This window comes from Rhinatrema bivittatum, chromosome 4 (assembly GCF_901001135.1).
Source record: "Rhinatrema bivittatum chromosome 4, aRhiBiv1.1, whole genome shotgun sequence".
Classification (NCBI taxonomy): Eukaryota; Metazoa; Chordata; class Amphibia; order Gymnophiona; family Rhinatrematidae; genus Rhinatrema; species Rhinatrema bivittatum.
Window position 1 is genome coordinate 111710309 of NC_042618.1, and position 12275 is coordinate 111722583.

The 12275-nt window shown below is 43.1% G+C and overlaps 1 protein-coding gene across 1 annotated transcript in view; it reads left to right on the forward strand.

Moving 5' to 3' along the window:
* UBR1 (ubiquitin protein ligase E3 component n-recognin 1) overlaps nt 1-12275 on the forward strand; it is a 596438-nt gene that overhangs the window by 86820 nt on the left and 497343 nt on the right. Inside the window, 3 exon segments of the mRNA XM_029598685.1 lie at nt 217-347; nt 903-1044; nt 1827-1889. Of these exon segments, the coding sequence (XP_029454545.1) occupies nt 217-347; nt 903-1044; nt 1827-1889 (336 nt within the window).

A 12275-nucleotide genomic window follows, 5' to 3' on the forward strand; every position in this document is an offset into this window, starting at 1 on the left:
CTAGGGAGCTGCATTCTGTTTTGGTTGTGGGATCATTGTGTCAGCATTTGGGCTATAGTAGTGGAGAGTAAGGGTATAGATATGTGGACACCTGTATATAATGGTCACTGGCATGTAGCCTGTCAACATGGATGAGTGAGGTTAGAGTAGGTTTTTTGGGACCCATGAGTTAGAGGTTCTACCTAAGTTCATATTGGTAACATTGTTTTCTTCCAGAATGATGGGCATCATCTAAGTGAAGAAATCATGGCTCAGGCCAGAAAATTATTTCCCTCTGTGATTAAGTACATTGTTGATATGACAATTTGGGAAGAGGAGATGGATCTTCCTCTAGGCCTTCAGACCAGGTATCCTGTATTTTTGTTTATTTTTCAGAATACAAGCATTGTTGGCTTGCTTGTAGGTGTGCACTCTTTTATATTTGAGGTCTGTGAAATAAAGGGAGGAGAGAAATAATTTCTGCATAGTTAAATCCCTGGTAATAAATAACTACAAAAAAAAAGTATAACTGTGTTGTAATGCAAGAAAAAATAATGCAGTATAGGAACATTATTACTCTGGAAATTATTGATGTGTGTGGGCATTGCAATTTTTCCATAGAATATTGTAAACCAGGTTTTGCAGTTTATATTCTGAACTTTACTATTTCTGATTTGCAAGTACCTCCTTTATTGAAAAGGTGATTCATGTCTACTGACACCTTTTTATTTTTGACTGGCTAATATCCATATTCATTCCAAGTGGAACTGGAACTACGGTCTACTGTTGGTCTTATCCTAGTTCCTCAAATAGATCCATTTCTCAAGGGTGGAAGTTGTTTTGCAGGTAATCCACATGTACTAACTATAGCTTTTAGGACATTTTTTCTTGCTGATCTAATAAGTGTTTGGATTCTTTCCCAGTACTGAGAAGACAGACCATTACTACTGTGTTTTGTTCAACGATGAACATCATTCTTATGATCATGTGATCTACAGTCTTCAGAGGTCGCTGGCATGTGATCTGAGAGAGGCTCAGTCGCACACTGTGGCAATAGATAAAGAGGTCTGTGTTATATGAAGTCCCTTTTTGGTGGTGGTGTATACAATAACTTTGTAATTTTGCTTCAAATACCTCTCTGTTGATAGGAAATATATTGTAAATGAAAAATAGGATACTCTACAGTTGACTACCGTACAGACAGGATTGTGGAGATGATTTTGTTTCTTGCTGTCTTGTATTAGTTTTATAATTACTGATAATTTCATGGTCATGGATATCTTAGCATAGCAGTAAATAAGAAATCAGAAGGTTATGGCTTTTGAAGAAAATTAAGCAGATGGAGGTGCACCTGACTGTCCTTTTATATGTAATATAAATCCTCTATAATGTGTTGTCTAGTGAGAAGCATGTGATACCACATCTAATAGTGGGACCTAAGAGTGATTATATTGCTTTATAAAATGTTGATTTAAATTAACTCTTATGTAATGGGTTCATATGTAAGATGCATCAAATTTTAACATAGAATACAGAGCTAAGATTCTGTCACGCTGATGGCATTAGTCTTTTACTTGTGGGGCAAGAATCCCCCATGAAAAGATTCACTGAATTCCTTAGTGGATTACCCATATCGTGTTTGTTCCCTATCCCAACCTCCTTTTTTTCATTGCCATAATTTTAAAAATTAAATTGTTTTCATGCATTTTCCTTTGTAGTTCAGTGCCTTTGTTATGCTGAGGGGCTTTGCCTTATCCTGACTCTTTGTTTAAAAGACAGCACCACCTTTTAAAAACATTGAGCACTTGTTACAAAGCTTTATGGTATTTTTTTACCTTCTAAAACAGGGACGCAGGGCTGTTAAAGGAGGTAACTTTATGGATTGTCAGGAAGTTGAAGATGATATTAAGGTAACCTTTATGTGTGTGTATATATGGGTGCACATACAATTTTCTGTCTGAAACTTCATGCTATCAATTTGTTTAACACTGTCTTCTTCAGCTCTCTACTTATTTGACATGTGAGAAGTACTAATGGAACAAGCTTAAAAAGTTGATGTAATTGTTTTTCTGCATTTTGTTTCATGCTCTTGAACCATGTCATCAATGTGCAACAGTTGAATCCTTTTTGGGGAAGTATGGTTTGGAAATGTAATTTTATTTTAAATCTTAATTCTGTTTAAACATATGAGAGGTAAGTGACTAGATGAATATAGTGAAATACTCAAGGAATTCTCTTAGGATAATTGAGATCATCTTTTTTTCGCGTAGATAAGCAGTTGAATTAGCCATGCTGTATGGGTACGTCCTCCGTGCCACTAGGTGGCGGCGCTCTCTAAGACTAGCAAAGTCTTTTAGCTAGGTACTCCATCCCATCTATAACCTGACAGGATTACCTCAGGCTCCTCAGTCTAAAATTTTCCGCGCAACACAGTGTGCAGGGCTCTCTATTTATTTTCACTATACTTAACAAAACAGTTATATTTCTATCTAAAATCCTCTTGACAAAAAGAGAAAACGAAGATGAAGACACACATCATCAATAAAAACAAAAAACCAACAAAAAAAAATCCTCAAGCTGCCTGCACGAGATTGTTCAGCATCTCGGGGCACCCCCTCCCCCTCCAAACCTACTTGATGCTTACTTTGACCCCCTGGTCTACCCGGGCTGGCACAGAGTAGAGACCGGGGGAGGGGCGCTTTGTAGCTGTTGTTTCTCCCTTACCGGCTGCTGAAAGACAGAGCGCCAAGTTTAAAATTGGCTCTGGGATGTCCTGCCCTGCTGCAGCACTGACTGTCTCTCGATCTCAGAGGCCAAAACTAGTTGCGGTGGCGCCGAAGGACCGGTGCGTCAGTGTGTGAGCTGGAGAACTGGCACGTCACTGATCCGAGGGCACATCGTCCCAGGAGCCAAGGAGCCAGCTCATTAATCAAGTGTGCCGAGGAGCCGGCACGTGCACCATGGAGCAGGCGCATTGGTATCTGTGCCTGCGCCGTGGACCGGGCGCATTGGCACACGCCCTAGCCATCGTTATGCTGGCCTGGCGCCGACGCATCCAACCGCTATCCCGAGCAGAGCCATCGGCACGCATTGGCCCACTCTGGTCTTGATGTGGGCTTCAGATGCCCCAGACCATCCGGCACATCATCCAAACAGGCGCAGACAAAGTCATGCGGGTGAACACGCAGGATGCGGATGCGGGATCCGCCAAACGGTGGGATGCACTGAACGCCGGCGGAGACGCCGGACACGCCAGGACATGGGCATATGCGCCGGGTGCATGGTAACTTATGCCCTCCATCCACCTGACGCTATCGCAGCGTCCACCGCCTAGAAGAAAGAAAAAAAAAAATGCAGTGAACAATAACGCAAAGGCTCCCATGAGTGCGCCTAGAAGTCCACGCAAAGGGAAGGGGTCACCGTAAGACCCACGTAACAAACACGTACTTCAAACCGCTAAAGCCTAATAAGGGTAAAAAAAACACTTTTTTTTTTACGTGGCCTATTTGCCCAATGGCCCTACCACAGCATTGAGACCAGGATCTCATAGGTGCTGTGCACATTCTCCTTCCATATTACTATGCACCTTCCCCTTCATTTCCTGCTAGTGGACGGGATGTTGCAGGCAGCTTCTAAGTTCAGGCTTCCTTTTTTTCACCGCCACCATACGATAATAAGTCACTAGATGACTTTAAAAAAAAAAATGTGGAAAAGAGGAGAAATACAACCTTTTTCATCTGCAATGCTCAAAGCATGCAGTCACACCATGGGTTTTTTACATCTCGCATGCCTGGGGATACTCTACAGACTCTAACTCCACAACTCCATCCAGCTCGACAGACACCATTTACCTCCTCAAGTTCATTTCTATGATGGAGGAGTGAGGTGCTTCCTAAGTTGTTTTTTTTTTTTTTTTTTTTTTTTTTTAAAGAAAAAAAAGATGTTTCTTCTGGTACTTCAGTAATGCCTTAGCAACCAGACATCTTACATGGCTACATTCTGCAACAATAGAGTACAATTCCCGACATATGTGCAATATTGCCATTTCGTCTGGACATTTATCCAAAATAAATTCACTGATGCATTCCAAGCTTCAGAAACATCAAGCAACAGTCTCACCCTTATTCTAGGTCTCTCTCTTGCCAACCATCGAAACGGCAGATTAACAGTAGACAACACGTCAGCATAAGTCACCGGCGTTTCCTCAAAAAAAAAAACCCAGTGGGATTTTTAAAGCCATGGGGCCACCATCCACCTTTAAGGTGCAGGTTGTCCGCTTCTTTCCCAGCCTGAACTCACATATATCGAGTCAATGGGGGTTTCTCAAAATTACACGTATCGTCTCACTAGACACATTTCCTCCTTACAAGACCTCCGGAAATTTACTAAAAAAAAAAAATTTTTTTTTTTTTTTTTTTTGGATAATTTTCTTTGCGGAATGACTTCTCTGTTATTTCCTTTGTTTCCGGATGGACAACCATTCCGTCCGATATAAGATTCTTACATTCCACCTTGCTTCTTCTCCCACAGATTTTTTCACCAAACGCAGAGCACTGGTCATGCGCACCTTCATCGTTTGAAGGTGCAATTATTTCTCTCTCTGGCTAATTGACTCCTATGAGGCGTCCACTCTAACACTTCTCGAAGCAATCTGTACACAGATTTCTTCCCTAAACAACTCTGCTTCATGGTACCACAATGGCAGCTCGCCTGGTCCTACCTGTTCTGGGACAGACGACGGCAAACATTTCCATGGTTCCACATGCCCACCTATAAAGCACCAATACGCTCAGTTTCTCAATAAATGGACCACTCACATTTACGTGATCAGCAGCAGGGGAAAGAAACCCATAATCCTGACTACTCCCGCTTACTAAATTGGCGGGCTCACCCCTGCATTTCCTAAGTCATCAATTAATTTTCACCACAGTTGACTCCCCCAGGGCCGGGGACTCTCATCTGAACGAATTATAGATGCAAGGTCCATGAACTTCGGAATCAACTATGCTACACGTAAACCTTCCAGAACTTGCGGAGGTCAGTAACACCCTCCCAACCTTCTAAGCTTAAAAAAAAAAAAAAAACAACCAAAAAAACCCCCCCCCACTCTGGAATCACACAGAATCCGGATTCCAAGCTTCTAGTAAACTAGAGGAACTCAGGTCCATGGAACCTCTACACAGAGAGGATTCCAATATGAGAGCAGACTCACTTCACTTCACTCGGCTCTCTCTTCTGACTTACTGAGTCTAGAATGGTCACGCTCAATCAATATTCTCGAATGGGAATGTCACTACAGGGAGTCTTTTGCGACAGACTGCAACAGACAACAGGAGACACCTCTACAGAGTTTATCCGAGTCCACTCAGATTCGCTCTGAGCTCTTTTTGCTCATTGCTGGATCACAACTAATTTTCTACATTCTCTCTAATTCCATTCATCTCTTTAATGCTATTGAGATCCTACAGGACCAAGCACTACACCTCCTGATCGTAGACATTCATAGCAAACCGGATGCATCTGCTCCGCTTCGCAACAGCAGTGCCATGACGTCCCTGATCCAGTTGCCTTCTACAATTCTCGAGCCACAGCCATTCCCCTGGGCACTGGCTCACAGTCTCTTCACGTGCACAAAGAAGCACTACGACATCCTCTTCACTCCTCCCTATACCTTACGGCATGGAGATCTAGAGGCCTGTTTCCTAGCGCTTAAACGTTTTTTTCCTGCCAATCAAGATGTCATATCCATCTCCTTTACAGCGAACGCCTTCCTACTTCCTCGCTACGGGTTCACGTAAGCAATAAAATGGCTTGCCCATTCATCTACATGAGGACATATGAACATAAGAAAATGCCATACTGGGTCAGTCCATCATCAAGCCCAGCATCCTGTTTCCAACAGTGGCCAATCCAGGCCATAAGAACCTGGCAAGTACCCAAAAACTAAGTCTATTCCATGTAACCATTGCTAATGGCAGTGGCTATTCTCTAAGTGAACTTAATAGCAGGTAATGGACTTCTCCTCCAAGAACTTATCCAATCCTTTTTTAAACACAGCTATACTAACTGCACTAACCACATTCTCTGGCAACAAATTCCAGAGTTTAATTGTGCGTTGAGTAAAAAAGAACTTTCTCCGATTAGTTTTAAATGTGCCCCATGCTAACTTCATGGAGTGCCCCCTAGTCTTTCTACTATCCGAAAGAGTAAATAACCGATTCACATCTACCCGTTCTAGACCTCTCATGATTTTAAACACCTCTATCATATCCCCCCTCAGTCGTCTCTTCTCCAAGCTGAAAAGTCCTAACCTCTTTAGTCTTTCTTCATAGGGGAGTTGTTCCATTCCCCTTATCATTTTGGTAGCCCTTCTCTGTACCTTCTCCATCGCAATTATATCTTTTTTGAGATGCGGCGACCAGAATTGTACACAGTATTCAAGGTGCGGTCTCATCATGGAGCGATACAGAGGCATTATGACATTTTCCGTTTTATTCACCATTCCTTTTCTAATAATTCCCAACATTCTGTTTGCTTTTTTGACTGCCGCAGCACACTGCACCGACGATTTCAATGTGTTATCAACTATGACACCTAGATCTCTTTCTTGGGTTGTAGCACCTAATATGGAACCCAACATTGTGTAATTATAGCATGGGTTATTTTTCCCTATATGCATCACCTTGCACTTATCCACATTAAATTTCATCTGCCATCTGGATGCCCAATTTTCCAGTCTCACAAGGTCTTCCTGCAATTTATCACAATCTGCTTGTGATTTAACTACTCTGAACAATCTTGTGTCATCTGCAAATTTGATTATCTCACTCGTCTTATTTCTTTCCAGATCATTTATAAATATATTGAACAGTAAGGGTCCCAATACAGATCCCTGAGGCACTCCACTGTCCACTCCCTTCCACTGAGAAAACTGCCCATTTAATCCTACTCTCTGTTTCCTGTCTTTTAGCCAGTTTGCAATCCATGAAAGGACATCGCCACCTATCCCATGACTTTTTACTTTTTCTAGAAGCCTCTCATGAGAAACTTTGTCAAACGCCTTCTGAAAATCCAAGTATACTATATCTACCAGTTCACCTTTATCCACATGTTTATTAACTCCTTCAAAAAAGTGAAGCAGATTTGTGAGACAAGACTTGCCCTGGGTAAAGCCATACTGACTTTGTTCCATTAAACCATGTCTTTCTATATGTTCTGTGATTTTGATGTTTAGAACACTTTCCACTATTTTTCCTGGCACTGAAGTCAGACTAACCGGTCTGTAGTTTCCCGGATCGCCCCTGGAGCCCTTTTTAAATATTGGGGTTACATTTGCTATCCTCCAGTCTTCAGGTACAATGGATGATTTTAATGATAGGTTACAAATTTTTACTAATAGGTCTGAAATTTCATTTTTTAGTTCCTTCAGAACTCTGGGGTGTATACCATCCGGTCCAGGTGATTTACTACTCTTCAGTTTGTCAATCAGGCCTACCACATCTTCTAGGTTCACCGTGATTTGATTCAGTCCATCTGAATCATTACCCATGAAAACCTTCTCCATTACGGGTACCTTATTTACCATTCTTTACTATCCAGAATTGTAAAAGCTATTACACCAACGTACACCTTCACATACACCACAGGTGTTGTAGGTCATAGGCATACTTTAGAACAACTAATGTTCTCACCCCTTGCACCTGGGACACTTCTCACTTTCAATACTTCTCATGGATGGTGCTGTCCTGGTCGGTTTTTTGCCTTCTGCAAGGAGCCTAAGTGAGTTGCAAGTATCGATTCACCATGCTCCTTATCTTTTTTCACCATGTCACGGTGACCTTGCGCACTCACCTTACCTGTTTTCCTATGGGAATTTCCAGTTTCGATATTAACTGACCATCACCTTCCCACGTTTTCATCCAAGACTTCATCCACATGACACTGTGACTGTTACATACCTTGGCTTTCATTCGAATCAAACGCACACAGGCGTCCAGAGATGATGGCTACTTTCTTCACAGGAATATGCCACTGTCTCCAGTTCTGTTATAATAGAACATCACACATGCTATACGCAATCCTAAGGGCACACCACGTGCATGCACTTGCAGCCTCCATGACCCTTTTCTGTCAATTACCTCTCATAGACATTTGTGCAGCGGCGATATGGTCATCGCTACACACTTTCACATCCACCATTGTTTACGCAAACAGACGGGGATGATTCGTTTTTGAGATGGACTAACCTACAGAAGTGCACAGATTCCAAACATATATATAGCCTTCATAGGAACTGTCCGCCATGGTTACTGTATTGAGCAAAAAAAAAGTTCAATCACACGCACCAATTGCTCAGTACGTCAGCTGGGGACTCCCATACAGCATAGCTAATTCAACTGCTTATTTATGTGAAAAGAGCAAGTTTGCTTACCGTAAACGGTGTTCTCCGTAGATGAAAGATGAATTAGCCATGCTGACCTGCCTGCCTCCTCGGACAGTTCTAGCATACCTGTCTTGGTTTGATGCTGACTGAGGAGCCTGAGGTAATCCTGTCAGGTCATAGATGGGCCCGAGTACCTAGCTAAAAGACTTTGCTAGTCTTGGAGAGCTCCGCCACCTAGTGGCACAGAGGACGTACCCATACAGCATGGCTAATTCATCTGCTATCTACGGAAAACACCTTTTACGGTAAGCAAACTTGCTGTTCTTGGCCTTGGTAATAGGTAGCATAATCTACCAAACTTTTTTTTTTTAATCATTTATTTTTGCTAAATCACTTCAAACACTTCAGCTTAACTTGTTCCTCCTTCTTTTAAATGCAGAAGCTAGAAAACAGTAGTACTATTCAAGGTGCGTAATTAATGCAGAATAAAATTTTGCCAATTTAAAGGCTAGCTTGTTAGCAAGGGCTGTGCAATGCAATGCCATGCGGAGGACCACGGAGTTTGATTTCTCGGCCAGAATTCGACTTGCTATGGCTGGAGATGCTATAGAAGCAATGTTTACAGCTTTTACGGGGATGGGAGTCCCAGGCATAGCTCAACAGTGCTATGTACTGGCCAGACTCTTGAGTACATAGTTCTGTGTTCTAGAGTGTGGTGACGTCTGTGGTCTTTGGCTAAGGACTTTCTCAGTAGTAGCTGAGCTAAGTACATCGTAAGGGGATATAAAAATAGGAAGGGGCAAAATAACACCAGCAGGCCGATGCAATATCATGCATGTAAAAAAACGTGTGTCTAAACTGGATGCACATTTTATTTGAAAACGCGCACATCCACCTCTCTTGGGCACTCAATGCAATACACAAATGTGCTGCTGTGCTAAAAGGGACGTTCAGCGGATAATTTGTGCGTCCCTAGCGCTCTGCATCGGGCGCCCAGGAGAAATGGCTGTGCTTCCACAACAGCCTGGCCAGAGCTTCCTTCCACTGCCCCCCCCAGTAAGCTGTTCTTGATTGGTCTTTTTCACTGACAGGTGTCAGTGAAAGGACCAATCCCCTCTCAGGACAGCCATCTGAAAGGGAATTGGTTCTTTCACCGACATGTGACAGTAAATGACTAATCAGCAGTAAGTGAAAACTGAATAAATTAAGTGCCCTGTGTGTGCAGGTTACCAAAATGGATGCTCAATTTGAGTGTGTTTTATCCCGCAGTAGCTAATTTACTGGCACAATACACAGGCATAATATGTACAGCTCTGAGCATGTATATTGTGCGCCTCCAAATCCTTTTTTTTTTTTTTTTTTTAAATGTAGACTTTTTTTTTCTTTTTGCATGGTGCTGCTTTTTTGTGGTTCTTCCTATTTAGTATCAAGAGGATATGAAGTAGGAGGAACTACAGAAAAGCAGGGATTTTTTTTGTTTTTTGTTTTTAAGTTGAGCCCTTGATGTGCGGGAAGACTTTTCGCCTGCTCTGAGCAGGCGTAAGATTTGACAAGTTAAAAAGTGCGCCTCGGGTGCTCGAGGATATTTTGTATAGCAGGCATGGAATTTACATGTGATGAGCTCTATTAGCTACGTGTGAGTTTGGACGTGTATTTTGGACGCGCTGATACCTTATTGCATCAGGGGTTCTGGACGCACGTGCAACATGCACGGCCAAAAAACACATCTGAGCACTCTTAACCTGTGCACTAGGCTCAGTGCCCAATATTGCATCAGCCTTTATGAATGCATACTCATAGTGCCATAGCCCAACAGAGGATGTTTCTTATTTGATCTGGAAGGTCATAGGTCGTAGGAGGAAATTTCCTGGCCAAAATAAAATAAAATCCAACTTTTAAAAGACTAATATTATTTAGAGTTAGAATTATTTTTGCCTGATTTTTAATAGTTAGCTTCTTGTCATCATGATGCCTATTGTGGAGATCCTCCCTAGGTGTGTGTTGATTGGAAAGCTCTCTAAAAGTTTCAGTTCTTAATTTCACTCAGTACTGTATATAGAAAATGATCAAGATACATTTCCTAGTTAATGGAGCTTCAAAAACCTTTTGTGCATTACTCAAACATCTACACATTTAAGAAATGATGTAAATATATTGGAAAATGTGCATTCCATGGTAATCTATAATTGACCTTTGTAGGCACTAGGTAACAAACAAAAGCACACTAAATAAATAAATAAACAATTGCAATACTTTATACCAATGGTTTTCAACAGGTGTGTCGGGTCAAACTGGTGTGTTGTGAGGTCCTGGGAGGTGCCGGGACACATTGGTGTGTCGTGATGTCCTGGGAGGTGTGTCGCAGGGCCAGCAGATGGCTGCCTCCTTATCAGCCCGGGTGGGAGTTGGTTGATACATTGGGCCTTCTCTTCTTTCTGGCCCAGTGGGAGGCTGTTTCCTCCTTCACCCAGATCAGAGGGAGACATTGCCAGCTCCTGCTGTTCTGGGCCTGATGGGATGCAAACTTTCTTCCCCTGCTGAGTCTGGGCGTGATGCTGCTGATGATCTCTTCACCCTGTGGAGGGTGGGGAAAAGAGGTTGGGGATCCAGGGAAGATGAAGGTGGAACGGAGAGGGAGTGTGGGGGCTGCTGAGCAGAAAAGGGTGGGAAACAGGGGGTTGGGGTAGCTGGGCAGGCAGGGAGATGGGATGAAGGTGGTAGGGAGAGTCAAGCAGAGGAGAGAAGGAGCACAGGGAAGAGGATTTGGGGGGGTCAGGAATATGAGTGTGAGCGGATGATTGAAAGGGAGTAATTGGGGAAAAGTGAAGGACGATGGAGGCATGGAAGGGGAGTGACGGGGTGCAAGAGCCATAATATGTTAGTTTTGGGAATGTGCATGTCTTCTCTCTTTGTACTTTGCTTAGTGTAGGAGGATATGTATTTCTGTTTCTAGCTCTCAGTTTTGCACTGCATGCAGAGTGGAGTTTTGAGGTTTCCATTCCAGTTTTTGTTTCCACATTTGTAATTTGCGGTCTCTTATTCTGTATTTGTGAAGGTCAGATCTGTATGTGTAATTGGTGTGAGGTATTTAACTAGCAGGTAGGGATTTGTATCAATCTTCTTCGTTGCGTTTTCTCATTCTCAATAGGACATGCATTGGTGCTGCACTGCTGCCTTTTCACTGTTTGAGTTCTTGGAATTAGTGTTTCCCGTCGACAGCAGGGCTGAATTAGCCATGCTGTCATGGGATCTGTCAATCAGGCCCGGGAAGCGGAGCTTGTCAAAGCAGAGAACAGAGCTTTGCTCTCTGCGGCTGCGCGTGTGTTCCCGCGTAGGAAAGTAACGGAATCTCCTCAGTCTGTTTTTTCCGCGAGCGGGATCGCACTCGGAGCTGTTCTTCTCCTCAGCATTAAAGTAATACACATGTCAAAATCTGGGTTTAAACCCTGTCAATGCGGCAAAGTAATGTCGGTCACGGTCGGCCATGACCGATGTTACCGATGCCTAGGACCAGATCACAATCGGGAAGATTGTGAATTTTGCTCCAGGATGTCACCTAGAGCACTAAAACAAAGGGCCTACAGGCTTCAGGAGCTTTTGGCCTCAACGGAACCATCGGAGGTTCATTCATCGCCTGGCCCACCGACTTCATCGGCTCCTTCAAAAAAGAGAAAATCTTCGTCGGATCATCAACCCTCCACTCTTGGAGGTAAGGAGAGCTCAAAACGACAAAGGCCAATGGATTCTAGAAAATCCACAGAGCCAGAAGCGCCACAACAGGACATATTGGCGCCAGAAATCTCGGCGCCTACAATGTCTGTGCCTACGGTGCCGTATGTGCACAAAAAAAGTATCGGCGCAAATACTTCGGCGCCTAGAGAGGGATCGGCGCACAATTCTTTTATGCGCATGA